At 47.8% G+C, this 26429-nt stretch overlaps 1 protein-coding gene across 4 annotated transcripts in view; it reads right to left on the bottom strand.

Moving 5' to 3' along the window:
• The window catches only part of LOC147103513 (M-phase phosphoprotein 9-like), an 81796-nt gene that overhangs the window by 29707 nt on the left and 25660 nt on the right, over positions 1–26429 (bottom strand). For 3 of the 4 annotated variants that reach the window (XM_086011862.1, XM_086011865.1, XM_086011864.1), the window contains 5 exons: positions 16181–16359; positions 14307–14480; positions 9776–9896; positions 7578–7681; positions 7242–7474 (listed from right to left, as the gene is read on the bottom strand). In XM_086011862.1, coding sequence (XP_085867988.1) covers positions 7242–7474; positions 7578–7681; positions 9776–9896; positions 14307–14480; positions 16181–16359 — 811 coding nt within the window. The remainder of the gene's footprint in view (positions 1–7241; positions 7475–7577; positions 7682–9775; positions 9897–14306; positions 14481–16180; positions 16360–26429) is intronic. The other variant, XM_086011863.1, reaches the window with a different exon arrangement.

Here is a 26429-nt window from a genome sequence, read left to right as displayed (position 1 = left end):
CGGCACCTTTAACAGCTAGACAAATGGATATTCATAAAATGGAGGAAGATATGTTGAGTTATTGCATTGCACTAACCAAATGCATTTCTAGTTTCCATCAACAGGTAAAGGAAGCCCAGGTCGACCCCGCTGAAGGAAAGTGCCATACTTTTGAGCCAGGAGATAATGTCTACATAAAAATCTTTAAGTGAAAGAATAGCCTTCAACCCAGATTTGAGGGACCCTTCCAGGTACTCCTGACCACAAACACCGCTGTAAAAGGAAAGGAGCGACCAACATGGATACACGCGTCCCATTGTAAGAAGGCATCAGTTGGAGACGATACACTGCCAAGATGAACTGGATTTGGACTCGAATAAGACTGTTCCCTTTGTTAACGATAATTGAAACTGCCATATGGATTTACCCAGATCCCCTGAAGGGCAAACCATGCACAGAAGAATGTGCACTTTTAAACAGTAATCTCTTTTATATTATATGCTATAACGAGACTATGAAGGTTCAGCTTCAGGATCACACTATGCAGGTACCCCTGTATCAACCAGAGTCTTAGGATTAGGCAGGATAAGATAGTAGAAGATGATAGTGGACAGAAGCTTGATAAGCTATGGGTTACATGTCCCGATGCTGTGTTACCAAGTGAAAGAACTACGAATGAAGGAGTTAGCTGTAGTGGTAATTCCAAGGGAGGACTGGCACTGACGGCCAGGCCAATGTTTTGCAACAATCCAGTTACACAGCCCTTCGTTTCAACATTAGCCACTCAGAAAAGAAAACCTAATAGGAAAGGTAAGAAACAGGGAAGAAGAGGTAGAAGGCTGTTAAACAAACATGACTACCACCATGTTAATACTTTTGTATACATGAGTTACTTGTATGCTAAAAGACAGAACCTTACTAAATGCTGGGTATGCAGTCACATCCCTATACACGCAGAGGGTGGAATACCTCTGCGGCCCATTCCCTTTAAAATAGAGGAGATGGTAGGGTGGTTATTACAATCTAATACTACCTGGAATAATGAGGACACAGTACAAACCCAAAATAGCTTAAATTCAGATCTACTGGAAAATGAGTGGAAGGGAGCAGGATATAACCCCACGAAATTCGAAGGATGGTTTCATCCCCAATATGATAATCAAAGAAATCCAGAAAGTTTAATAGTCACCTCAAGGGGGGCGCTAAAAAAGAAATACAAAAGGAAAGGTCTGCCTGGTAAACAACGATGGGGAAGGATTGATGGTCGGATGGAGCGAGTGCAAATGTAATTACACTTTGACCAAAACCACTACTAAACCACCAGGTGCAGTTGAATGGCCCTACTCGGGACAATGGAACCTATCCATAGTGCAAAATCTTACCAGCAAGAAACCCTGGGAGGGGGAGCAAGGAATAGGAATGATGCACCAGATATGGAACAAATTTGAAGCCTATAATAATACTTATTTTATCTGTGGGCATAGAGCATACCCTTGGCTACCACAAAATTGGACTCATGATGATGGAAGAATATGAGAATATTGATGGAGATACTTTTGAAATGGAGTTTGCCAAGTTAGGACAGATAGAAATTCCATAGAGTTGTCCTTAAGAAGGACAAAAGGGGGGAATGTGGAAATATAGAATATCATACATATAGTTTTGTGTCAGTCTTGCAAAGTATGATGGGATAGTTGACATGGGTTAAAAGTTTAAGTATTGGTTTAGTTGATGCAAGACTGTTGGAACACAGCCAGAACAGAATGTGCTAGGTACCAAAACCGTTCCCAAGGTGCAGCCTGTAACTGAACAATGTAAGAGGAATAGGAGTAAGTCTGTGGTGACAGATGTCTTTGTGTATGTAGCAATGATTAACTATGTGAACGTACAGGAATGTGACAAGATGTTCTATTCATTGTTCTTGTGCATGAAACGGTTTGATGTATGATAATGATGTGTCAATCAGGAGTTGTTTACTTCACTGTATAAATATAGAGTCCGAATTCGTGCTTGTTGAAGTTGTTGCCTCAGCCATTGACTGAGACACGCTTCCCTTGTTGCACCAAGTAAAACATTAAAGTGTTACTTTTCTGACAGAACCCGGTGTCTAGAGTCTTACTCGGAGTCGAGATTTCGACACCATCAAAGCGAAAAGAGTAGAAGGTGCTGCTGAGACGTCCTATTTCTAGAAATCAAGGCCATGGATGCTGGTCTGAATGTTAGTCATGTTTTGGATAGTCTCCCGGGTGTGCGATACACTTATGTGTTAGTTTGTTAGTTAAGCTTTCTGTTGCCATTGCTTTGTCATGTTGGAAGGAAGCAGTTTTCAAAATAAACAAAAAAATGTAATGTCATTGGCCATGTCTGCTATTTACAATCATTCTGGCCTTCATAGGCTTTGGGTTATCCAAATGGTTCCATTCCTGGTCTTCGAATGGCACCAAGCAGTGCGTGAGAGGGGCCTAGAACCGACTCCTTATCAGCTTCTGACGGACGGCCCTTCCAGTTTCTCGGACCCTTCCGTCTTGGTCCTCCTCCTCTGCTGGTCCTTCAATGTCTGCTGGCATTGGCTGGGTGCGCAGGGTGGCGAGGTTATGGAGCATGCAGCAGACAACGACGAAGTGGGAGACTCGCTCTGGTGAGTACTGCAAGGCGCCTCCCGAATGGTCAAAACAGCGGAACCGCTGCTTCAGCATGCCGATTGTGTGCTCCACAATGTTCCTCGTCGCCTGATGGCTGACGCTGTAGTGCTCTTCTGCAGGGGTGCTGGGCGTACGGAGCGGGGTCATCAGCCATGGGCACAGTGGATAGCCCTTGTTGCCGAGAAGCCAGCCTTCTGGGTGAGCCGGGGCCTCGAAAAGGTCAGCGACTGAAGCCTGGCGCAGGATGAATGCATCGTGGCTGCTGCCTGGGAACAGTGCATTGACCGCCAGGATCAGCTGCCGGTGGTCACAGACCAGCTGCACATTCAAGGAGTGGAACCCCTTGCGGTTGCGGTACTCCTCACGATTCAAAACAGGCGCCCGCAAAGCCACGTGCGTCTAGTCAATGGCGCCCTGCACCATGGGGAAGTCCGCTATTGCTGCGAAGCCCTCTGCGCGCTCCCACTGCTTCTCTGGTGTCACATTGAAGGAGACGTACTGCCGCCGCCTTTTAAACAGGGCATCTGTAACCTGCTGGATGCAGCTGTGCACCGCAAACTGGGAGATGTTGGCAATGTCCCCAGTTGCTGACTGAAAGGAGCCGGTCGCATAGAAATTCAATGCCACTGTTATCTTCACAGCCACCGACAGAGAGGTCCTGCACCTTATCTGCGGCTGCAGATCTGCCTGAAGCAGGTGGCACAGCTCAGTCACCACCTCCTTTCTGAATCGCAGCCTAACACACTGCTCCTCCGACATGTTGAGGTAAGAGAACTGCTGCCTGAATACCCTGGCAGCGTACGGTCTGGTGTGGCGACGTCTGTTGGCCCTCCTCCGTCTGGCCATTCCTGGCCCTCTCACCCTCCGTCCCTGTGCCCTTTCCAGATGGTCGAGCAGCAGGACGTTCCCCTCCAAAGCAGCCCCCATAATAATAGGTCACCAGAAATTAAATAGGGTGTAAACGCTCACCAGCAGCAGGGTGATGGTATGAAGGCTGAAGGTCCTCTGGCAGCGCTGTGTCACTAGTGATATGGCTCAGAGTTCAACTATGCTACTCTGTGTAAATCTCAAAGAAGTTGCGCTCCCAAAATGGCTGCCGCTTTTATACCAGTGCAGTCCCCTTTAAAGAGCGCCCCCCCCTAAGCCCAAGAGCGACTGGGGAACGTTCCAGGAAGCTGTCCTTATTAGCGCCGGTCGGAACGGAGGGGGGCGCCACTGAATTTCCAGTCCAGGGCGCCAAAAAGGCGTTGAACACTTAAATGACGTCATGATCTGCCTGCGCCCGTGAGTGGGGGCTAAGATTTAGCGCTGGCGCTAAAACACACTCAATATGGCAAGAGGCGCTGGGTTCACTGCGCCCGCCCGAAAATTGGGTAACGCCCCAATTCTCGGCCTCTTTAGGCGCTAATCGCTGGTGCTACCAACCGAATTTCTCCCCCATGAGGGGAGAAATTGGGTATAGCCCCGTTTGGGGCGCTAGTTCTGGCGAAGCGCAAAGCCTAGCGCCAGTCGCGATTTAGCGCCACCTGGCGCGATATTGGGTCGTTGCGGCGCTAAATCAGGCACTGCACGAGGCTCTTAAGGCGCTAACCCAGCGGCGCAACCCAATTTAGCGGCGGCGGGGCGCAGCGCAGGTGCTGTCAATAATCACTTTCCCTGAGACACACTGGCGCCGGCCAGCTCTTAAAGGGGCAGGTCAATTGGCATCACCAGACACACTCACTGCCTTGTAGGCCTTCAAAGCGGTGGAAGCCTACCTGTGGCGCACCAGCCTAGCAAGACATGGAAAGGGTGAGGCAGAGGGCGGAACACCTCACTGATGAGGCATTGGATGCTTTGGTTGGCGCAGTGGAATCAAGGCCAAGGAAGATGGTCGGAATGTGATTTATGTTTTGGACAGTCTCCCGGGTGTGAGAACCAGTTATGTGTCAGTGTATTAGTTTTGCTTTCTGTTGCCATAGCTTTCTCATGTTTGAAGGAATCACATTTTGTGTAATTAAACACTTTCTTCATTTACAATGGCCATGCCTGCTATTTACATGCATCTTGCCCTTCACAGGCTTGGGGGGGGGGGGGGGGGGGGGGGGGGGGCGGTGGTATCAGACCGGTTCCATTCCTGTTCTTGGAATGGCAGCAAGCATTCTGTAAGAGGGGCCTAGAAGCTACTTCTGATCAGCCTCTGACGTGCAGCCTGAGAAGAGCCGCTTGCGTAGAAGTTCAGGCCAGCAGGCATCTTCTCAGCCACCAACAGAGATGTCCTGCACCTTATCTGAGGCTGCAGATCTGGCTGAAGCAGCTGGCACAGCTCAGTCAACACCTCCTTTCTAAATCGCAGCCTTCTGACACACTGCTCCTCCGACATGTTCATGTAGGAAAACTGCTGTCGGAAAACCCTGCCAGCGTAAGGTCTGCTGTGCGACGTCTGTTGGCCCTCCTCCGTCTGGCCATGCCCGCCCCCCTCTCCCAGCGTCTCAGTGCCCTTTCCAGATGATTCAGCAGCAGGACATTCCCCTCCAATGCAGCCCCCATAATAAGTGCCCACAGGAAGGATCCCCGTTGTTAAGGCTCACCAACAACAAGGTGATGGTCAGAAGGCTGACGATCATCTGCCTGCGCTGGCTCAGTGGTCAAATGGCTCTCAGTATGCAGCTCAGCAACTCTTTGTAGCTCTCGAGGAAGTTGTGCTCCAGAAATGGCTGCCGTTTTTAAACCACACCAGTCCCCTTTAAATAACACCCCCCCAGGCCGAGAGCGAGTGGATAAGGTTCCCTGTAAGCTGTCACTAATAGCGCCAGGCGCTACGGAAGGGGGCGCCGCTGAATTTCCGGTCCAGGGCGCCCAAAAGGCGTTGCTCACTGAAATGACATCATAATCTGCCTGCGCCCATGAGCGGGCGCTACGAGTTTGCGCCGGCGCTACATGCATGGTCAATATGGGGCGAGGCGCTAGGCACCCTGCGCCCGCCCGGAAGTTGGCTAGCGCCCCACTTCTCAGCCTCTTTAGGCGTTAATCGGTGGCGCTACCAACCGAATTTCTCCCCGAGTGTCTCCGCTTCCACCACTTCTGTCAGTAGCGAGTTCCAGGTCCTCACTACTCGCTGCGTAAAAAAGGTTTTCCTCACAACCCCCTATATCTCTTGCCCAAAACCTTAAATCTGTGTCCCCTAGTCCTTGTACCATCAACTAATGGGAATAGCCTTTCCCCATCTAGCCTATCCAAACCCGTCATAATCTTGTACACCTTTATCAAATCACCCCTCAACCTCCTTTTGCTCTAATGAAAACAAATCCAGCTTCTCCAACCTGTCCTTGTAGCCGAGATCCCCCATCCCCAGAACTATTCTGGTAAATCTCCTCTGCACCCTCTCAAGGGCCTTCACATCCTTCCTAAAGTGTGGTGACCAGAACTGGACGCAATATTCCAGTTGTGGACTAACCAGCGCTTTATAAAGGTTTATTTTAATCCATGTAAGATTCTGTTTCTAACCTTCTGTTAGTTATGATATCAAAAACTGGTAGTGGAATTGGACCAGATTGAGCATGATCTGGACCGGATTGCGCACTCCTTTAATCTCTCCGAAGGCGGACTGACTTAACACTAGGCGAGGCCTCGTTTGGCTCGGTTGATAAGTTGCTTTATTCTGGTCGACAAAACATATATAACACCGAATATGATAAAAATCAATTAAACTTCTGTTTGCGTACCGTAACAAAAATAAAGAACACGCCTACTTAGGGGATAAATTCGCTCCGCTATCTGTCCTACCGGCAGTGCATGGTGATTTTTTAAAAAGCCTCTCTTCAAAGACTAGCAGAGATCAAAAAATGTTGTCAATGCCAAGGTGGATGTCTCCTGAATGACCAGACATTGCTAACGAGCAGGCCATTATTTGGGAACTTTTCCATTTAAATCACCTCTCGACTGCCACTGGATTCAGACGTCATTACGGGGCTGTCTGGAGCAGCTAACCACATTGGGCAAGCTTCTCTTCAAAACCCATTTTAAGACAGTTCATGTCTGGGTCCAATTTGTGGGGGGAAAACCACGGCAGTAGGCACTCCATAATTCATATTAGACTTGTAGTTTTTGAACGCTTTATTTTATCACACCATTCGACATTAAACTGCAAAGGAATTCTGACTCACAATGATCAGGAATCCCTTTAATAGATTAATTTGGCTTTGCAGTCCATTTAGTAAAATAGTCCTTCTGCCCCATCAACATTTCAGCTGAGCTTACTAAAAGCAAAAGATTGATCAATCAAACCCGTTCCACTGTAGGCTGGTAATCCCTGTTCAGCAAAAAAAACCTCTTATCTAATGCACTATCTGTCGTGAAATACAGCTTCTGTAAGTGCTGCAGTTTCCACTGTCCATATTTTACTGGATCTTGACACAGCTCCTTTTTTGTCTGGCTCTAAAGGACACTATTTGTAAAATCTATTGCATGTAAAATAATGTTTTATGTGCACGTTACCTGATACAGTGCTGATACATGGCCAATTGCAGAAGTGTTTCACCAAGTCCCAAAATTTTAGTACAAGATGTAATTACTAATAAACAAAGATTTTAATAAAAATGTTCCTAATTTATGGGTATGAATTGTAATTTGCTTCATTACCTGTTGTTTTTCTTGTGTAAGTGCATCGAAAAGTTTCTCAGTTTCTCCTAATGCCTCCATTCTTGCTTTGTATGTCAGCTCCGTCTCATAGGGTGTTTGAAGAAAAGTGGTGGTCTTGTCTTCCCAAGCTGGCCGACTAATAACAGATCCCAGCTTCACTGCGTTTAGCACAGAATCTGAACGCGATTCAAGTTGAAACTCGTCATCAACACAATACCTTGAATTTTGCCTTGCTGCAAAAAAGTTTCATGCATTTTTCAATGAACAATTAAACATCTCGACTTTTAACTTACTACTTCGCAGACTTTCAAAGAATTTTATATTACATATATTTACCATCTGTATTTTCCAGTGGAAAGAACTGAAGTCTCTTTCTTGGACTTGAGCTGCGAGAGGAGACTGAACTTGGAAGCTTCACTTCATCCAAGTTCACATCAAACCTAAAAATAAAATGATTCATTAAAAAGGAAGATTCCACACTGAGAACATAATAATTCTCTGAATTAAAAAAAACTCTCTGTACAGAGCACTAGTTAAGCCAACATTCCAGAAATTTCAGACAACCCCAGGCCATTTCAGTGCCATCACTGTAGTAGTCCATGTACTACTTATCCAGGTCCAATCAACGTGCTGATACAACACTAACCAACCTTGCAACCCTGATTGTTGGGCTAGGTTAGGAAAATGTCAAATGTCATATTTGGCATTTCCTCTGCTGAATTCAAGCAGTGAAGTTTGCTACAAGGTACTTGGTGAGACCACACCTGGAGTACTGTGCACAGTTTTGGTCTCATTATCTAAGGAAGGATATACTTGCCTTGGAGGCGGTGCAACGAAGGTTCACTAGATTGATTCCTGGGATGAGAGGGCTGTCCGATGATGAGAGATTGTGTAGAATGGGCCGATACTCTCTGGAGTTTAGAAGAATGAGAGGTGATCTCATTGAAACATACAAGATTCTGGGGTGGATTGACAGGGTAGATGCTGAGAGGTTCTTTCCCCTGGCTGGAGTGTCTAGAACTCAGGGTCACAGTCTCAGGATATGAGGTCGGCCATTTAAGACCGAGATGAGGAGGAATTTCTTCACTCAGAGGGTTGTGAATCTTTGGAATTCTCTGCCCCAGAGGGCTGTGGATGCTGAGTCTTTGAGCATATTCAAGGCTGAGATAGATAGATTTTTGGACTCTGGTGGAATCAAGGGATATGGGGCTCGGGCGGGAAAGTGGAGTTGAGGTCGATGATCAGCCATGATCTTATTGAATGGCGGAGCAGGCTCGAGGGGTCGTATGACCTACTCCTGCTCTTATTTCTTATGTTCTTGATATGTCATGTACACATGGCTGATTCTCAGGTGTTCTGCAGGTCACATGTTTATAACAGACCCACTGCTGCCCTGGCATGGATCTCATTTAGATTGAAGCAATGTCGAATACTGTGTCTACAAACCAGTGGACCATTTGTTTCAGACTTACTCAGTCTTATTCCAATAGGACACAAACAGACTTTCGTTTCTGACACTCAAATTTCTGTCCATATGTTATTTGTTGTACAGGAAACTTTGTGATATCCGGCACCGACGTGTTGCCGATCTATCAAAACTGCCGGACATACAAAGTTAATGTTGAAGCATACGGAGGTTTTCATCTCCATATCTGACAACAAACACTTGCTTAGCAACAGCTTCTAAAGAGTCGGCTGCAGCTGCAAGCGTCTCTAGCTGAAGCTGTTGCTATAGCTACAGACCTTGCAGTGCCTGACTGGGGAAAAAAAAGAACGAGAACTAAAAAAACGTATAGAAAACGGCTCCTGACTTTTGCCGTTAGATCGAGTATTCCGGACATACAACCTCCGGATAAACCAAAGTTTCCTGTACAAAGTTTGCAGGTACTTTCAGGTCATGTACTAAACAACATAAAATATACATTATTAACCATCACAGCTGCATTCTTTAGGCAATATTCTAATGGGTCCAACCGAGTGTTCTGCGCAGTATGACCATCTAGGAGTACATTCAGCCTTACGCAATGGCACAGCTCAAGACTGGAGCACTGTCACATGACCAAGCTCATATAGCCAGCACTCTAGTCAAATATTGGTTTAAAAAAAAAAATACGCTACACAACCAACTGAACTAGAAAAAATTTGCAATAAAATTAACCAATGGAAAGGTTATATAAAAGCACCTCTCAAATCACAACAGCTGCCTCTCAAACATCAACACACACGTACCTGTTCCCAACTGCCAGGAAACCAACTAGACCATGACAGGCAACTATAGTAACTGCTCCATGGCATTCGGGCTAAATATAGGCTTAATTCACAACTTGTTTAACTTTTTAAAATGTATTTTAAATTTTAACATTAGCCAGCCCTTGTATTAATGTGGCATCACGTGATCACACACACACACACACACACACACACACACACACACACACACACACACACACACAGACAAGCCCTACAGCCTCACTATTTGATGAAGAACTCATGGATAATGACGTGTTATTCTGAGCTTTAGATTCATTAGTTACCTTGTCACTGTGTTTTCTTCTTTGCCAAGGAGGTGATTAAACCCAGGGGACAGGTTCTCTTTAGGGCAGCGCTTGGGACTGGACTTAGCAGACAATGATGTCAGCAAAGTGTTTCGTTTAGCTGTCAAAGAAGAAATATCAGTATTTGAACAAGTGCATTGTAAAATTCATCATCAGCTGGTTTACAGCACTTTCCAGGAAAAAGACATCAGCTGGTAGGCATTACAGATACTAGTGCGAAATTTTTTAAATGCCATTTTATTCTGCTAAATTATTCCCCAACTTCAGTCCCCCAAGTATCTGCTGCTGACAGGGAAGGCAAGTGGCCTGTTCCCAGACTGCTAATATGTCCTGCAGCTGGAGGCCAAGAGATACCATTGACTTCGCTGATGTGACTTTCCCAGCCCACTTGCAGGGAGACACCACACTCTCTCTCACCACTTAGCACGGCTCAAGAGCTGGAATCGTGCCCATGTTCAGCCCTCACTCCATCGCTCACTGCACTGCAGGACAAATTTTCAACAAAGTTTCAGACGTCATTGCCATGTTACAGTTAACCTCATCATGAAATCCAATTCTAGGAAGGCTTACTGAGGCAAATCCCTAACTGTAAAGTCATATATTAAGACAATAAATTGGATGAAGATTTTATTTTTCAGATTATCGATTCCATGACGAAGGAGGCCAAGATTTCATAACGTCCTAGTTTTTGCTGATTTTTTTATTTTATATAACAACTTGTATTTATAAAGCGTCTTTAACATAGTAAAATGTCCCAAGGCACTTCATAGGAGTATTAAAAGACACCGAGCCACATAAGGAGAAATTAGGGCAGGTGTCCAAAAGCTTGGTCAAAGAGGTAGGTTTTAAGGAGGAAAGAGAGGTAGCGAGGCGGAGAGGTTTAGGGAGGGAATTCCAGAGCTTAGAGCCTAGGCAACAGAAGGCACGGCCACCAATGGTTGAGCGATTATAATCAGGGATGCTCAAGAGGGCAGAATTAGAGGAGCGCAGATATCTCGTTGGGTATATAAATATAGTTGTCAGCTCTGGTGACTGCAGTTGTATTTCATCCATCGGTAATACAATAGCAATGTCATGCAGTGTTCCAGAGTTTATTTGAGAAAATATCTAAGATTCTAGTGGGAGTTGCACACCCACAGACAAGCAAGGCAAGTTCAAGCTGTTCTTCCATAAATGCACAAACTCCTAACAAAACCCATGAACACCCAAGAAAGTAATGCAAATATCTTTGTTTAAACTACCGTCATCATTACTGCCAACAGGGAAGCGGAAAATAAAATTTAAAAAAAGACTTGCATTTATATAGTGCCTTTCACAACCACCGGATGTCTCAAAGTGCTTTACAACCAATGAAGTACAGGAAACTTTTTTTTAATCCGGCACTGACGTGGTGCCGGTTCATCAAAAATTCCGGATAACCAAAAGCTATAGTAAAAGATACAGAGAGCTGAGAGCTCCGTATAAAGCAACAAACCCTGTTGCTTAGCAACAGGTGCAGAACAATGGCCACAAGTTCCAAGCATCTCTGTAGCTTAGCAACAGCTGCAGCCACACCCTTGCACAGCAACAGATCGAGGAAGGCAAGTACAATATGAAGTAAAACTTAGCTGAACCTACTCCTGAATTTTGCCTGTTAACCAAGATTTCCGGTTATTTAGGTGCCGGTAAATCGAAAGTTTCCTGTACTATTTGAAGTGGAGTCACTGTTGTAATGTGGGAAATGCGGCAGCCAATTTGCACACAGCAAGGTCCCACAAATAGCAATGTGATAATGACCAGATAATCTGTTTTTGTTATGTTGGTTGAGGAATAAATATTGGCTAAGACACCGGGGATAACGCCCCTGCTCTTCCTCGAAATAGTGCCATGGGATCTTTTACGTCCGCCTGAGAGAGCAGACGGGGCCTCGGTTTAACGTCTCATCCGAAAGACAGCACCTCCGACAGTGCAGCATTCCCTCAGGGCTGCACTGGAGCGTCAGCCTAGCTTTATGTGCTCAAGTCCCTGGAGTGGGACTTGAATCCACAACCTTCTGACTCAGAGGCGTTGTGCTCCTCATTCTTTGAATATCAGAGATTCACTCCATATATCCAAAACACCTTCCTACACATTCTATCAGAGTGCGTCTTGACCAAGTAAGTTAGGTACCAAGTGTGGAACTCAAACACAGGATTTCACTTTTTTCCCCACTAGGAACCCTGGTTCTGGCTAGGCAAACAGCAGAAAGCTCACAAGGGCTCTTTGTCCTCAAAATAATCATTCCTGCAGCTGCCTCCACCTCTCCCTCCTTCCCACAGCCCTGAACCTCCCTAATTCTCTCACCTGCTCTGGCTCAGGATCCTTTTTTTGGCAGTTTCTCACCTATCTCGCCTCCTGTCCTCTCCAAGCTATCTCATCAATGAGAAATACTTCATGCTCAATTCCCTTCCCCCTCAATTCCTGATCACAACTCCCTCTACTGACCCCCATTTTAGCTGATATTAATGATTTCCTTTCCCAAAACTTCCATCACCCCCTCTCATCTCCAACCTCCCTTTCCTTCCAAGATCCTTGAATGCGTTGTCGCCTCCCAGCTCGTTGCTCTTCTCTACTGAAGCACCTCCAGTCCAGCTTCCACCCTGCTCACATCACTGAAATGCCACAGCAAAAGTCACAAATGACATCCTTTTGTGACAGTGACCATGGTGAATTGTCCCTCCTTCACCCTTCTGCAATATTTAATGAGGTTGACCATATCATCCTCCTCCAATGGCTCTCCTGCATGTGGCTGTTCTATATTCCTATCTGAACACAAGAATGCATTTCCAGCAAAGTCTTCTCTTGCCTGCGTTGCACCATGATCTTGGGAGTCCCTCAGGATCTCTGCCCCCCTCCTCTTCCTTACCTACATGTTGCCCCTTAGCGATATAATCTGCAGGCATGGGTCAGCTTTCACATGTGCACTGAGGATACCCACCTCTACCTTGTCACCACCTCTCCTGACTTGTCGATTGACTCCGTGCTATCAAACTGCTGGTCCATCATCAAATCCTGGATGAGTCACAGCTTCCCCAGCTCAACAGTGGGAAGACTGTAGCCATTTCCTTTGACTCAACACCACAAGCTCCACTCTCTTCCATTGACTCCATCTCCCTCCCAATTCCCAGATTGAACCATACGGTTAGCAATATTGACATCTTGCTCAACTCTGAGCGGAGCTTTAAACCCACTTTTCATTCAACACCAAGACTACTTACTTCCATAACACTGCCCACCTCCCTTTGCCATTGAAACCCTAGTACATGGCCTTGAGACTTCACCACTCTAACTCTTCATTTGCTGCCCTCCCATCCACCACTCTCCATAAAATCCAACTTGCCAAAACTGTGCTGCACATATTCTATCCACACACCCATCACCCTTATCCCTGCTGATCTACACTGGCTTCCAAGCCACACGCTTTAAATTAGCGTTCCAGATTTCTTTGTGGTTTGAAGCGCCAGCTTGGCTCAGTGGTAGCACTCTCAGCTTTGAGTCAGAACATTGTGGGTTTAAGCTACATTATCTCATTCTTGTTTGTGGGATCTTACTGTGCACAAATTGGATCTGCGTTTGCTTACACAAGTGATTACACTTCAAAAGTAATTGATTGGCTGTGAAGCATTTTGAGACATCCTGAGGATGTGAAAGGCACTATATAAACGCGAGTTTTCTTCTTTCTTTCATTTACATTCTAATTCACACAAGTGGGTAATTACAATATATTAATTTTAGTATAATGCATTCTGAGGTCCATGCAACATACACTCAGCTTTGGCCAATTTAAACATAGAAATTACTAGACGTAAAATGACCAAGGTCCATCTAGTTAGTCTTCCACCATCCTGGTAGTCGCATGATACATAATGGAGTTGTTACACAAGTTGTGCAGCATTAATAAGAAATTTGAGGTAAGGATTGTATTTAGGTGAGGATTACTATTGTGAAATTACATTACAGGAAACTTTGTGCTATCCGGAGGTGAGCTATCCGGCAATCTGGAGCCACCGGCAAAAATCAGCAGCCGTTTTTTATTCTTTTTGTTTGTTTTTTTTGCTTTGTTTGAACAGTCAAGCTGTGCAAGGTCTGTAGCTATAGCAACAGCTTCAGCTACAGAGCTTTAGGGCCACACCCGAGTGTTTAGAAGCTGTTGCTAAGCAACAGTGTTTGTTGTCAAATACGGAGATAAGAATCTCCGTATCTCTCAACATTAACTCTGGAGAGTACGGAAGTTTTGAGGCAACGGCAGCAGCTCGGTCCCGTGGGTGCCGGATAGCACAAAGTTTCCTGTACATGTAAATCAACATTAAGATTTTATTAAAAAAATACACAATCAATCTTGATTTTTGCTCTTTGCCACTGCACTTTTGCCACGACTGACAGAAGCCAATATGGGAAAAGTTGCTAGATAGGTTAACAAAAATGGAGAAGAAGAAATGGTCAACAATCAAGTTTTTAAACATTGTCGAAGGATTCACAAAAACACTCTTACTTGGTGTCGAGGTGGGTGTCGGCCTCCTATTTGAAGGGGGTACAGAAGACGATCTTTGTCCTGGGGGAGAACTACTGCCTTTTGATCTGGTTCGATCCTTATAAGAGTCCATAGACTGGCCTCTACTGTAGGTGGAGTCCACAAATCCTATAGTCTGTCTGCGATTCAAGAATTCTGTTTAAAACAAACAAATGAATGACGTTTCTACGTTTATCAGAGGGAATTTCATTTTTGAACCACTTTTTACAGCTTCCTCAATGACTGAGTTGTGAAACTGAGCCACACGGATCAGGAAGGTTGTTGGTTTGGTCTCTGGTCTGTGTTCAGTTCGTGATCTTAGTCAGGTCACCACAACTGACCTCTCTATTCCTGGACTAACACTGCTCCTACCCACTACTCAGTTACCCTTGCTGGGAAGTGTGTGTATATGAACAATAACTAAAGAGAAGATTAGATCAGCTGTAATGCCCCCACATTTGAAAAGCCTGCCAAAATTTATTAGACACTCACTATCTAGGCTTATAAGTGAATATTCAAAAGCAAGATTCCAGAGAGTTGGGAAAGCCAATGGAACTATACCTCTACCCCTAGCACAAGTCAGAGCTTTCAGGAGGGAAGGAAGAAAGTGAGAGAGTCAGAAAGCAAGATCCCGTACAAAAGAAACAGAGTGCATAAGAGAACACAAGATATAGTCACTTCATACGGTATATTAAACAAAACAAACAGCCACATACAAAAATGTTACACACAGAAATACATAGAAGTTATAACATGGAAACAGGCCAGTCGGCCCAACCAGTCCATGTTGGTGCTTACCCTCCACACAGGCAATTAGTCCGAATCACATTTACCCACCTTATTCACATATCCCTTCAACCCCTTTTCCTTCATCCAGCTATCCAGTCTAAGCTTGAATGTTGACTGTTTCTGCCTCAACCACTAACCCTGGAAGTGAATTTCTCACAATTCTCTGTGGAAGTTTCTCCTGCCCTCTGTTCTAAATCTCTTACATTTAATCTTGTATCTATGGCCCCTTGTTCGTGACCCCTCAACTACTGCAAACAGTCTGCTTCTATCTACCATGTTCCATCCTTTAAAGCACTTCTATCATATTTCCCTGTAATGTGTTTTTCCAACAAAAAAAGACCAAATTTTTCCAAGTCTTTTGTCATATTTGTATTCCCCAATTCCAGGCAGCGTCCTAGTGAATCTGCATTGCAACTTCCCTAAAGCTTCAACATCCTTCCTAGTGTGGAGCCGAATACTGCACGCAATACTAGAGCTCATTACAGTTTTATATATACTCATCATTACCTCTTGCCTTTTATATTCTATACATCGAGACAAAACCTAGCTTTTCTCCAGCCTTATCAACCCGAGGTGTTACCTTTAATGTCCTGTGAACCTGTCCCCCCAAAATCATTCTGCTCTTCCACAACACCAAGCCTACTTCCATTCAGAGTATAATTACTGTTGTGTTTTTAATCAAAATGCATCATCTCAAACTTACTGACATTGAATTCCATCTGCTACTTTTTAGCCCATTTTGTATAATACACTGACAGAATATTTAAGCTGCAACCAATGTTTTTATTATTACAATAGTGGTGCTCTAAAGACTTAACTGGAATACTAAAAGCATCTCTCACAGTGAGAGTAGGATATATTGACATGCATCAGAGGAAAGAATTCACACAGTACAGTCTAAAAAAAATAGAAATCCAAGTTATTGTGATATAATGACATCCCAAGAAGTCCAAGTTTTTTTTATTGACCCTTAATGGATTTAGTTTTCAATCCAAATGTCGTTGGCCAAACCGCAAATAAAGTGCAGCAAGATGAGCAGAATAAAACAACAACAAAATGGGCCTTACTTGTACCATCACCTGCTTCTGAGACATCATGTAATGGTGTTTGTACTCCCCAGCTTTCAGACACTTTTCTGGCATCAAGCTTTTTTAATGCTTTCAGAATGGGAGGAATTGGTTCCTCCAAACCATTTGAAGGGTCTTTCTGACTGCAGGGGCGATCCTTCTCTGGGGGAGAATGGTACCTAGGCAAAACAGCAAGAGAAAAAAGGGAGAAACAGAGTTAATGTTTCAGGTAAAAAAGGGGAGGTGAGGGGAAGATGTGTTTGGTGGTGGGATCATGCTGGAGGTGGCGGAAAATGATCTGTTGAATGTGGAGGCTGGTGGGGTGAAAGGTGAGGACAAGGGGAACCCTATCGTGGTTCCAGGAGGGAGGGGAAGGGGCAGGAAATAGAACGGATACGGTCAAGGGCCGTGTCAACCACAGTAGAGGGGAATCCTCGGTTGAGGAAAAAGGAAGACATGTCGGAAGCACTGGTATGGCAGGTGGCATCGTCAGAGCAGATGCGACAGGGAGGGGGAAACTGGGAGAATGGAATAGAGTCCCCTTTCAGCATTCCGAAGGGACCGCTCCCTCCGTGGCACCCTGGTCCACTCCTCTATCACCCCCAACACCTCTTCCCCTTCGCCCGGCACCTTCCCGTGCAAGCGCAGGAGATGCAACACATGCCCTTATACCTCCCCCCTTCCCACTGTCTAGGGTCCCAAACACCCCTTCCAGGTGAAACAGCGATTTACTTGTACTTCTTGCAATTTATTATACTGTATTCGCTGCTTACGATGCGGTCTCCTCTACATTGGGGAGACCAAACGCAGATTGGGTGACCGCTTTGCGGAACACCTCCGTTCAGTCCGTGGGGAGCCCGAGTTTCTGGTCGCCTGTCACTTTAATTCTCCGCTCCACTCCCACTCTGATCTCTCTGTCCTCAGCCTCTTACATTGTTCCACTGAAGCTCAGCGTAAGCTCAAGGAACAGCACCTCATCTTTCGATTAGGCACTTTACAGCCTTCTGGACTCAACATAGAGTTCAACAATTTCAGATCATAACCTCGGCCCCAATCATATATATTTATTTTTTTCCACACTTTTTCTCTTCTCTCCCACATGGCAGCTGTCTTTCATTCAGCCAGCGCAATTTACACTTCATCTAGTGCCATCTTTTGTTCTTAACCTGTCCCATTACTATCTCCTTTTGCCTTGAATATCTCTTAATGTCCCTTAACCTCTCCTGCCCTCTATCCTATCACAGGCCTGCCCTTTTGTTCTTTCATCCACTCCCCCCTTTCCCAGCTCCCACACTTGCTTAAAAATCTGTTCCATTTCCTGCTTTTTTCCAGTTCTGACAAAGGGTCATCGACCTGAAATGTTAACTGTTTCTCTCTTCACAGATGCTGCCTGACCTGCTGAGTATCTCCAGCATTTTCTGTTTTTATTTCAGATTTCCACCATCTGCAGTATTTTCTTTTTGTAAGAGAAAAAAGGGTCCATTTTCAAGTACCACCAGTGGTTCTGCAACCCCTCTCACATATTTGGAAGTTAAAACTAACACAAATACCTTAAACTTTATTTTAAATCAGTGCAATAATATTTATACCAAAGTGAAGTTGCCCCGGGAAATAGTTTTCCTGGAGATAGTGATTGGGGAAACACTGTGTGTATGTAGATAAACCTGTATAATCCCCTTTTAACTGCTGTATTCCCCTCCCCCCACAACACAGTTGCAAGCTGAGAGGAATAAGGCACGTTCAGACTTGCCTGCTGCTGAGAGAAGGAAAACCAATCAGGTTCCAGCAGGTGACCAATCCGTGAGTCATCACAGGTTCGCGGGCTTCACGAATTCAGTACTGTATTGTGAGAGTTGGAGTAAAGACCTATTTCTTGTAGCTCGCTGTGTTGCCCATTTCTTTACGCGGGAGACCGTAGACCCCACATTGGTGACCCCGAATGTCGGCGGCCGAAGCCCCCGACTCACGCAGCCCTACAGAGGCCAGCAACGACCCGATGGCAACCAGCAGCAGCCTGATGTCGGCCGGCGCGGCGTCCTTGAAGCTCCCCACCTTCTGGGAACACCAAGCACCAGCTTGGTTCGCGCACTCGGAGGCCCAATTCACCCTTTGCAGGGTTCAAGACGATGAAGAAAGGTACCTCCACGTAGTCTCAGCACTAGCAAGCTCTACCGCCGCCGAAATTCTCGACCTGCTGGGGAACGCACCACAGACCGGCAAGTACTCAACCATTAAGGGCCGCTTGCTGCAGGCTTACGGCCTGTCCAGGGAGGAGAGGGCCCGCAGGCTTCTCTCACTACCAGGCCTCGCCGATTCTACCCCGACCCAGTTGATAAGCCGGATGCTTGCGCTCCTGGGCTCTGAACCGGAGTGCTTCTTGTTTCGGACCCTTTTCCTCAGCCTGCTTCCTCAGCAGGTACAGACTGCCCTCGCGGGGTCCCCGATCACGGACTGCGTACAACTGGCAGCCGCCGCGGACAAAGTCTTCGCCGTCGCCCAACTCGGCTGTGCAGCCGCGAGGCTACCCGACACCACCGAGCGCGCGCCGGCACGCCAGGCCGCAGAACTATGCTGCTACCACGCGCGTTTCGGCCACAAGGCCCAACGCTGCAGAGCACCCTGCTCTTTCGATCAAACCAAGATGGCCGCCCAGCCCAACGCACCAGCCCCACGCCGCCGCCTAGGCCCGCTCGACCGCACCCCCGCCACCACGATGGCCATCGGCACCGCAGGTAAACTGCTGTACATAACCGACTCTCAGGGCGCAGATTCCTTTGCGACACCGGAGCCCAATGCAGCATAATTCCTGCCTCCCAGCTCGACAGCCAGGCAGGCCACAGCGGCCCACCCCTCGTGGCGGCAAATGGCGCAGCCATCGCTACATTCGGAAAGTGACGGGCCGAGGTTTGTTTCAACGGCCAGCGATTTACGCGGGATTTCGTGACGGCCTCGGTGGCACATCCCTTGCTGGGCGCCGATTTTCTTTGCACCCACGGACTCCTGGTCGACGTCCGCGACAGGCACCTGATCGACGCAGCAACTTTCGCTTCACTGGCCTGCCAGCAGAGCAACAGCCCGGCCCTCGTCGGGTCCTGCTCCGCCCCGGCGCAGGACGACTACGCCCGCCTACTCGCAGATTTCCCGAGGCTCACACAACCGACCTTCTCAGCCGCGGCAGCCAAGCATGGGGTCGAGCACCACATCGCCACTACGGGACCACCAGTGTTCGCTCGAGCCAGACGCCTGGACCCAGCCAAGATGGCGGTGGCCAAGGAAGAATTCGCCACGATGGAAAAACTGGGCATCATCCGCCGCTCGAACAGCCCTTGGTCGTCCCCCCTCCACATTGTGCCCAAGCCGGGCGGTGGCTGGCGCCCCTGCGGCGACTACAGACGGCTCAACGACGCCACCACGCCCGATAGATACCCCATTCCGCACATCCAAGACTTCTCGGCACACCTAGCAGGAAAGTCCGTCTTTTCCAAGGTTGACCTGATTCGCGGCTACCATCAGGTCCCCGTCCACCATGCAGACGTCCAGAAGACGGCGGTCATCACCCCCTTCGGACTGTTCGAGTTCCTGCGCATGCCCTTCGGGCTTAAGAACGCCGCACAGGCCTTCCAACGGCTCATGGACTCCGTCCTACGGGACCTGAGCTTCCTGTTCGTCTATCTGGACGATATCCTCGTGGCCAGCACCAGCAAGGCCAAGCACATCGCGCATTTGCGCTCCCTTTTCCAGCGCCTCAGCCAACACGGGCTAATCGTCAACCCGGCCAAATGCCAGTTCGGAGCAGCCCAAATTGACTTTCTCGGCCACAGAATCTCGCCAAGGGGAGCCATTCCCCTACCTTCCAAGGTGCAGGCGGTGGCGGACTTTCCCCAGCCCACCTCGGTCAAGGCGCTGCAAGAATTTTTGGGGATGGTCAATTTCTATCACCGGTTCGTGCCCAAGGCCGCCGCACTCATGCGCCCCCTCTACGAAGCCACCAGGGGCAAAACGGGCAAAGAGCAACTCACCTGGTCCAGCGAGATGGCGACAGCCTTCCACCAGACCAAAAGCGCCTTGGCCAACGCCACACTACTGGCCCACCCCATCCCGGGTGCCAAGACCGCCCTCACGACGGACGCCTCGGATTACGCCGTCGGCGCCGTCCAGCAACAGTGGGTCGAAGGCGCGTGGCAGCCACTGGCATTTTTCAGCCGACAGCTGCGCAAGAACGAGCAGGCCTACAGCACGTTCGACAGAGAGCTCCTGGCCCTGTTCCTGGCAATCCGGCACTTCCGTTTCCTCCTGGAAGGCCGGCCGTTCACCGCATTCGTGGACCACAAGCCGCTCACTTTCGCCATGGCCAAAGTAACCGAACCCTGGTCCGCGCGCCAACTCAACTTCATCTCAGAGTTCACCACGGACATCCGCCACGTCGCTGGCAAGGACAATTTGGTGGCCGACTGCCTCTCAAGACCCTCGCTCCACGCAGTGCACCTGGGCGTCGACTACGCCAGCATGGCGAGAGACCAGGCCGCCGACGCGGAAATCCAGGCCCTCAGGACGTCAACTACCAGCCTCACCCTGGCCGACATCCACTTCCACGCAGCCGGCACAACCCTCCTGTGCGACGTCTCAGTCCCCTCGCCTAGACCGGTCGTCCCATCCGCCTGGCGCAAGCGAGTTTTCGACATCATCCACGGCCTCTCACATCCAGGGATGCGGGCGTCTCAGAAACTTATGTCCGCCAAGTTCGTCTGGCCTGGACTCCACAAGGATGAGAGAGACTGGACCAACACATGCGTGGCGTGTCAGCGCGCGAAGGTCCAGCAGCACACCAAGGCGCCATTGGAATGTTTCCCGGTGCCCGAGAGGCGTTTCGACCACGTCCACGTCGATCTGGTAGGCCCCTTGCCGCCGTCGCACGGTTTTACACACCTGCTCACGATTGTCGACCGCACCACCAGATGGCCCGAGGTGGTTCCCCTCGCCTCCACCACCACGACCGACGTCGCGCGAGCATTCGTCTCGACATGGGTGGCCCGGTTCGGCGTGCCGACCGACATATCCTCGGACAGGGGCCCCCAGTTCACCCCCCACTTGTGGAATGCCATCACCGCCGGCCTCGGCACCAAGTTGCACAGGACAACAGCCTACCACCCGCAGGCCAACGGGCTCTGCGAGCGCTTTCATCGTTCTTTGAAAGCCTCCCTCCGCGCCAGCCTGGCCGACACCAGCTGGATCGACAAACTACCCTGGGTTCTCCTGGGATTGCGCACCGCGCCCAAAGAGGACCTCCGCGCCGCCGCGGCCGAGATGGTCTACGGCCAACCGCTCAGAGTACCAGGCGACTTCCTCCCCGACAGCGGAGCCGTGGTCGGCCGCCAGACAGCTTTCCCTGCACCAGGACGCGGCCCAGCAATTCCGTCCAGTGCCCACTTCACAACACGGCCCGCAGCCGTCCTACGTGCCTCGAGACTTATGACATGCGGAGTTCGTCTTCGTGCGCCGTGACGCGCACAGAGGCCCGCTGCAGGCACCATACACCGGCCCCTTCCCAGTATTGGAGACGGGGGACAAAGCTTTTCTTAGCGACGTCGGCGGGAAGCCGGACCTTATTTCACGAACCAACCGGCCGACCTCCCAGGCAGCCCTCCTCACACGCCAGATGGCTACTACAGCCGCTACGGCCGCTTGGTCAAACCTCCGCAGAGACTGACTTTTACAGTTAACGAGGATTCTGGGGGGGCGTATGTGGCATTGCCACATTGGGGAAACACTATGTAGATAAACCTGTATAATCCCCTTTTAACTGCTGTATTCCCCTCCCCCCGCAAGAGAGTTGCAAGCGGAGAGGAATAAGGCACGTTCAGACTTGCCTGCTGCTGAGAGAAGGAAAACCAATCAGGTTCCAGCAGGTGACCAATCCGTGAGTCATCACAGGTTCGCGGGCTTCACGAATTCAGTACTGTATTGTGAGAGTTGGAGTAAAGACCTATTTCTTGTAGCTCGCTGTGTTGCCTATTTCTTTACGTGGGAGACCGTAGTCCCCCACAGTGTCATAATTGAGAGTAAAAGACAAAGCAAGGTGATGGAAGGTGTCGTCGACAGTGCTATCAAGCGGCACTTACTCAGCAATAACCTGCTCATTGACGCCCAGTTTGGATTCCGCCAGAGCCACTCAGCTCCTGACCTCATTACAGCCTTGGTCCAAACATGGACAAAAGAGCTGAACTCAAGAGGTGAGGTGAGAGTGACTGCCCTTGACATCAAGGCAGCATTTGATCGAGTGTGGTATCAAGGAGCCCTAGCAAAACTGAAGTCAATGGGAATCAAGGGGAAAACTCTCCACTGGTTGGAATCATACCTAGCACAAAGGAAGTTGGCTGTGGTTGTTGGAGGTCATTCATCTCAATCACATGACATCACTGCAGGAGTTCCTCAGGGCAGTGTCCTAGGCCCAACCATCTTCAGCTGTTTCATCAATGACCTTCCCTCCATCATAAGGTCAGAAGTGGGGATGTTCGCTGATGATTGCACACTGTTCAGCACCATTCGAGACTCGTCAGATACTGACGCAGTCCGTCTCCATATGGAGCAAGACCTGGACAACATTCAGACTTGGGCTGACAAGTGGCAAGTAACATTCGCACCACATAAGTGCCAGGCAATGACCATCTCCAACAAGCGAGAGTCTAACCATCTCCCCATGACATTCAATGGCATTACCATCACTGAATCCCCCACTATCAACATCCTGGGGGTTACCATTGATCAGAAACTGAACTGGACCAGCCATATAAATACTGTGGCTACAAGAGCAGGCCAGAGGCTGGGAATTCTGCAGCGAGTGTCTCACCTCCTGACTCCCCAAAGCCTTTCCACCATCTACAAGGCACAAGTCAGGAGTGTGATGGAATACTCTCCACTTGCCTGGATGAGTGCAGCTCCAACAACACTCAAGAAGCTCGACACCATTCAGGATAAAGCAGCCCGCTTGATTGGCACTCCATCCACCACCTTCAACATTCACTCCCTCCACCACCGGCGCACTGTGGCTGCAGTGTGTACCATCTACAAGATGCACTGCAGCAACTCACCAAAGCTCCTTCAACAGCACCTTCCAAACCCACGACCTCTACCACTTAGAAGGACAAGGGCAGCAGACGCATGGGAACATCACCACCTACAAGTTCCCCTCCAAGCCACACACCATCCTGACTTGGACCTGTATCGCCGTTCCTTCACTGTCGCTGGGCCAAAATCCTGGAACTCCCTTCCTAACAGCATTGTGGGTGTACCTACACCATATGGACTGCAGCGGTTCAAGAAGGCAGCTCACCACCATCTTCTCAAGGGCAATTAGGGATGGGCACTAAATGCAGGCCTAGCCAGCAACGCCCACATCCCATCAATGAATTAAAAAAAAAGTTTCAGTGAAGTCACTGCAGCCAAACAGCTTAGTTCCCAACATACATAAATTAAAAATGTTAAAGCTATGTTCACTTTTACCATTATAAATGCCTACGTTCACATTTATGATGGAAACTGCCTATGGTAAATTTACAATGCTGTAATGACATGCTCCCACCAGTGGAGGGGGAGGGGGGGCAACAACGTTGCCACTAACAGGAGGGTGTAATAACAGCAAGGTAAGTTTGCATAGACAGTTTCCATTGTAATTGTGGACACAGGAATTTATAATAGAAATACAAAATGTATGACTGAAAATTGGGACTAAATTATATCTACGCACACTGGTATAATTATCCATTCTCTAATCTCTATTCTCTAATCTCTAATCTCTAATCTCCCTTTACCTGAAGACTACGATTTATCTGGGCTCCCCATATGCAATGTAACAGGAAATGAAATAGCTTAGAATAAAATTTTATATCCAATTTGCAGCATTTCAATTACTTACCTCGCACTTGCATCATCAGATTTTATGATGAGCAGCCATGAGATTCAGTCTGTTTCCCTTCACAGCACCAAGTGTAACTCACTTGTGACTTTATCACTTGTAAGTTATGAAGTGTTGTGGAACAGAAATCATATCCCAGGGCTCCATCATATATCTTCTGTAACACAAGGAGTCATTTTTGGCAATCAATAAACCAATGAGAGTAGTTGGTTTCTCTGGTTTATGCAGGGTAAATGATAAGTGTCCCATTTGTGTCAAGTCACAGTGCTCTTTACCAACATCCACATCTCGCTCCACTGCGATACCTAGTTTTGTAAACTTCAATTCCAAAACAAAAACTTGCTGCAGTTACTTTTGATCAATTTTCTTTAAAATCCTGCTACTCAGCAACAGGAAGGATTATTATTTACACAATTTATACAGATGTTTGGTTTAACACTACACCCAATTAGAAACACATTTTTAAAAAACTAACATGTGCCTACTTGCAAGAGATCCTGAACAGTTGTTGGTGCATCTATAAATACCACATCCATTAATAATTGTCAGTTCTTTTCAAGGAACTGAACCCAAGATAGCAGTTAGAACAAAAATGAACTCCTGAAAAGCAGGATGACAGGTCCATCTAGAACAGTGCCAGAGAACCTTTGGAGGATTGGACTGAATGTTATTGCTTTCCCGTCTAAGTTAGGTCTTCAATTTGCACTATTAGGATGGTAAGTAAAATCCTAAATTAGTGGGACCAAACATTGATTTTTTTTTTCTTTATTCATTCCTGGGATGTGGGCGTTGCTGGCAAGGCCAGCATTTACTGCTCATCCCTAATTGCCCCTCGAGGAGGTGGTGGTGAGCCGCCTTCTTGAACCGCTGCAGTCCGTGTGGTGAAGGTGCTCCCACAGTGCCGTTAGGGAGTGAGTTCCAGGATTTTGACCCAACGACGATGAAGGAACGGCGATATATTTCCAAGTCAGGATGGTGTGTAACTTGGAGGGGAACTTGCAGGTGATGGTGTTCCCATGCACCTGCTGCCCACGTCCTTCTAGGTGGTAGAGGTCACGGGTTTGGGATGTGCTGCCGAAGAAGCCTTGGCGAGTTGCTGCAGTGCATCTTGAAGATGGTACACACTGCAGCCACGGTGCGCCGGTGGTGCAGGGAGTGAATGTTTAAGGTGGTGGATGGGCTGCCAATCAAGCGGGCTGCTTTGTCCTGGATGGTCTCGAGATTCTTGAGTGTTGTTGGAGCTGCACTCATCCAGGCAAGTGGAGAGTACTGCATCACACTCCCGACTTATGCCTTGTAGATGGTGGAAAGGCTTTGGGGAGTCAGGAGGTGAAACACTCGCCGCAGAATAACCAGCCTCTGAGCTGCTCTTGTAGCCACAGTATTAAAGTTGAACATAACTACCCACGACTTCCAAACCACAAATAGTTAATCAGATCCAGAGTACAGTACAAAAACACTAGCAGATGATGCAATTCACACTTCTTCCAGAAGGACAGAGACAACAATTAGCGGATGCAGTAATCTTTGTTATGACCCTTAGTACAGGAAGGGAATAACAGAATGCAATATATTTGGTACAGAACAATCTATTTCACCTTCACTCTAAAGTTGCAAAGTATATACACAGAAGGGGTACGGTAGCATAGTGGTTATGTTACTGCACTAATGATCCAGAAACGCGAGTTCAAATCCCACCTGGGGAATTTAAATTCAGTTAATTAAATAAATCTGGAATAAAAAGCTAGTTTCATAATGGTGACCATGAAACTACCGGATTATCGTAAAAACCCATCTGGTTCACTAATGACGAAGGAAGTAAATACTTAGCGAAGGAAATCTGCTGTCCTTACCTCGTCTGGCCCATGTGACTCCAGACCCACTGCAGTGTGGTTGACTCTTAACTTCCCTCTCAAATGGCCTAGCAAACCACTCAGTTGTACCAAACTGCTACAAAGAAGTATCATGGACTGCAGCGGATCAAGACGACGGCTCACCACTACCCTCTCAAGGGCACTATTAGGATGGTAAGTAAAGATGGAAGTAGTGTGAATTGGCATCATCTGCAAATGCTGGCCTTGCCAGCGATGCCCACATCCCATGAACGAATAAAAAAAACCTGAGGTTTGGGAAAAAGAAAAAGACTTCCATTTCTACAGCGCCTTTCACGACGTCAGGATGCCTCAAAACGCTGTTGTAATGTAGGAAACGCGACAGACATTTTGCACACAGCAAGGTCCCACAAACAGCAATGATAATCTGTTTCAATGATGTTGGTTGAAGGATAAATATTGGCCCAAGGACACCGGGAAGAACTGCCCTGCTCTTCTTCGAATA

The sequence above is a fragment of the Somniosus microcephalus genome, chromosome 19 (genome assembly GCF_052327205.1).
Source record: "Somniosus microcephalus isolate GS21.2 chromosome 19, FLI_Smic_1.0, whole genome shotgun sequence".
Lineage (NCBI taxonomy): Eukaryota > Metazoa > Chordata > Chondrichthyes > Squaliformes > Somniosidae > Somniosus > Somniosus microcephalus.
The sequence above is the reverse complement of the archived record's forward strand: the minus strand, read 5'-3'. Positions and strand labels throughout refer to the sequence as shown.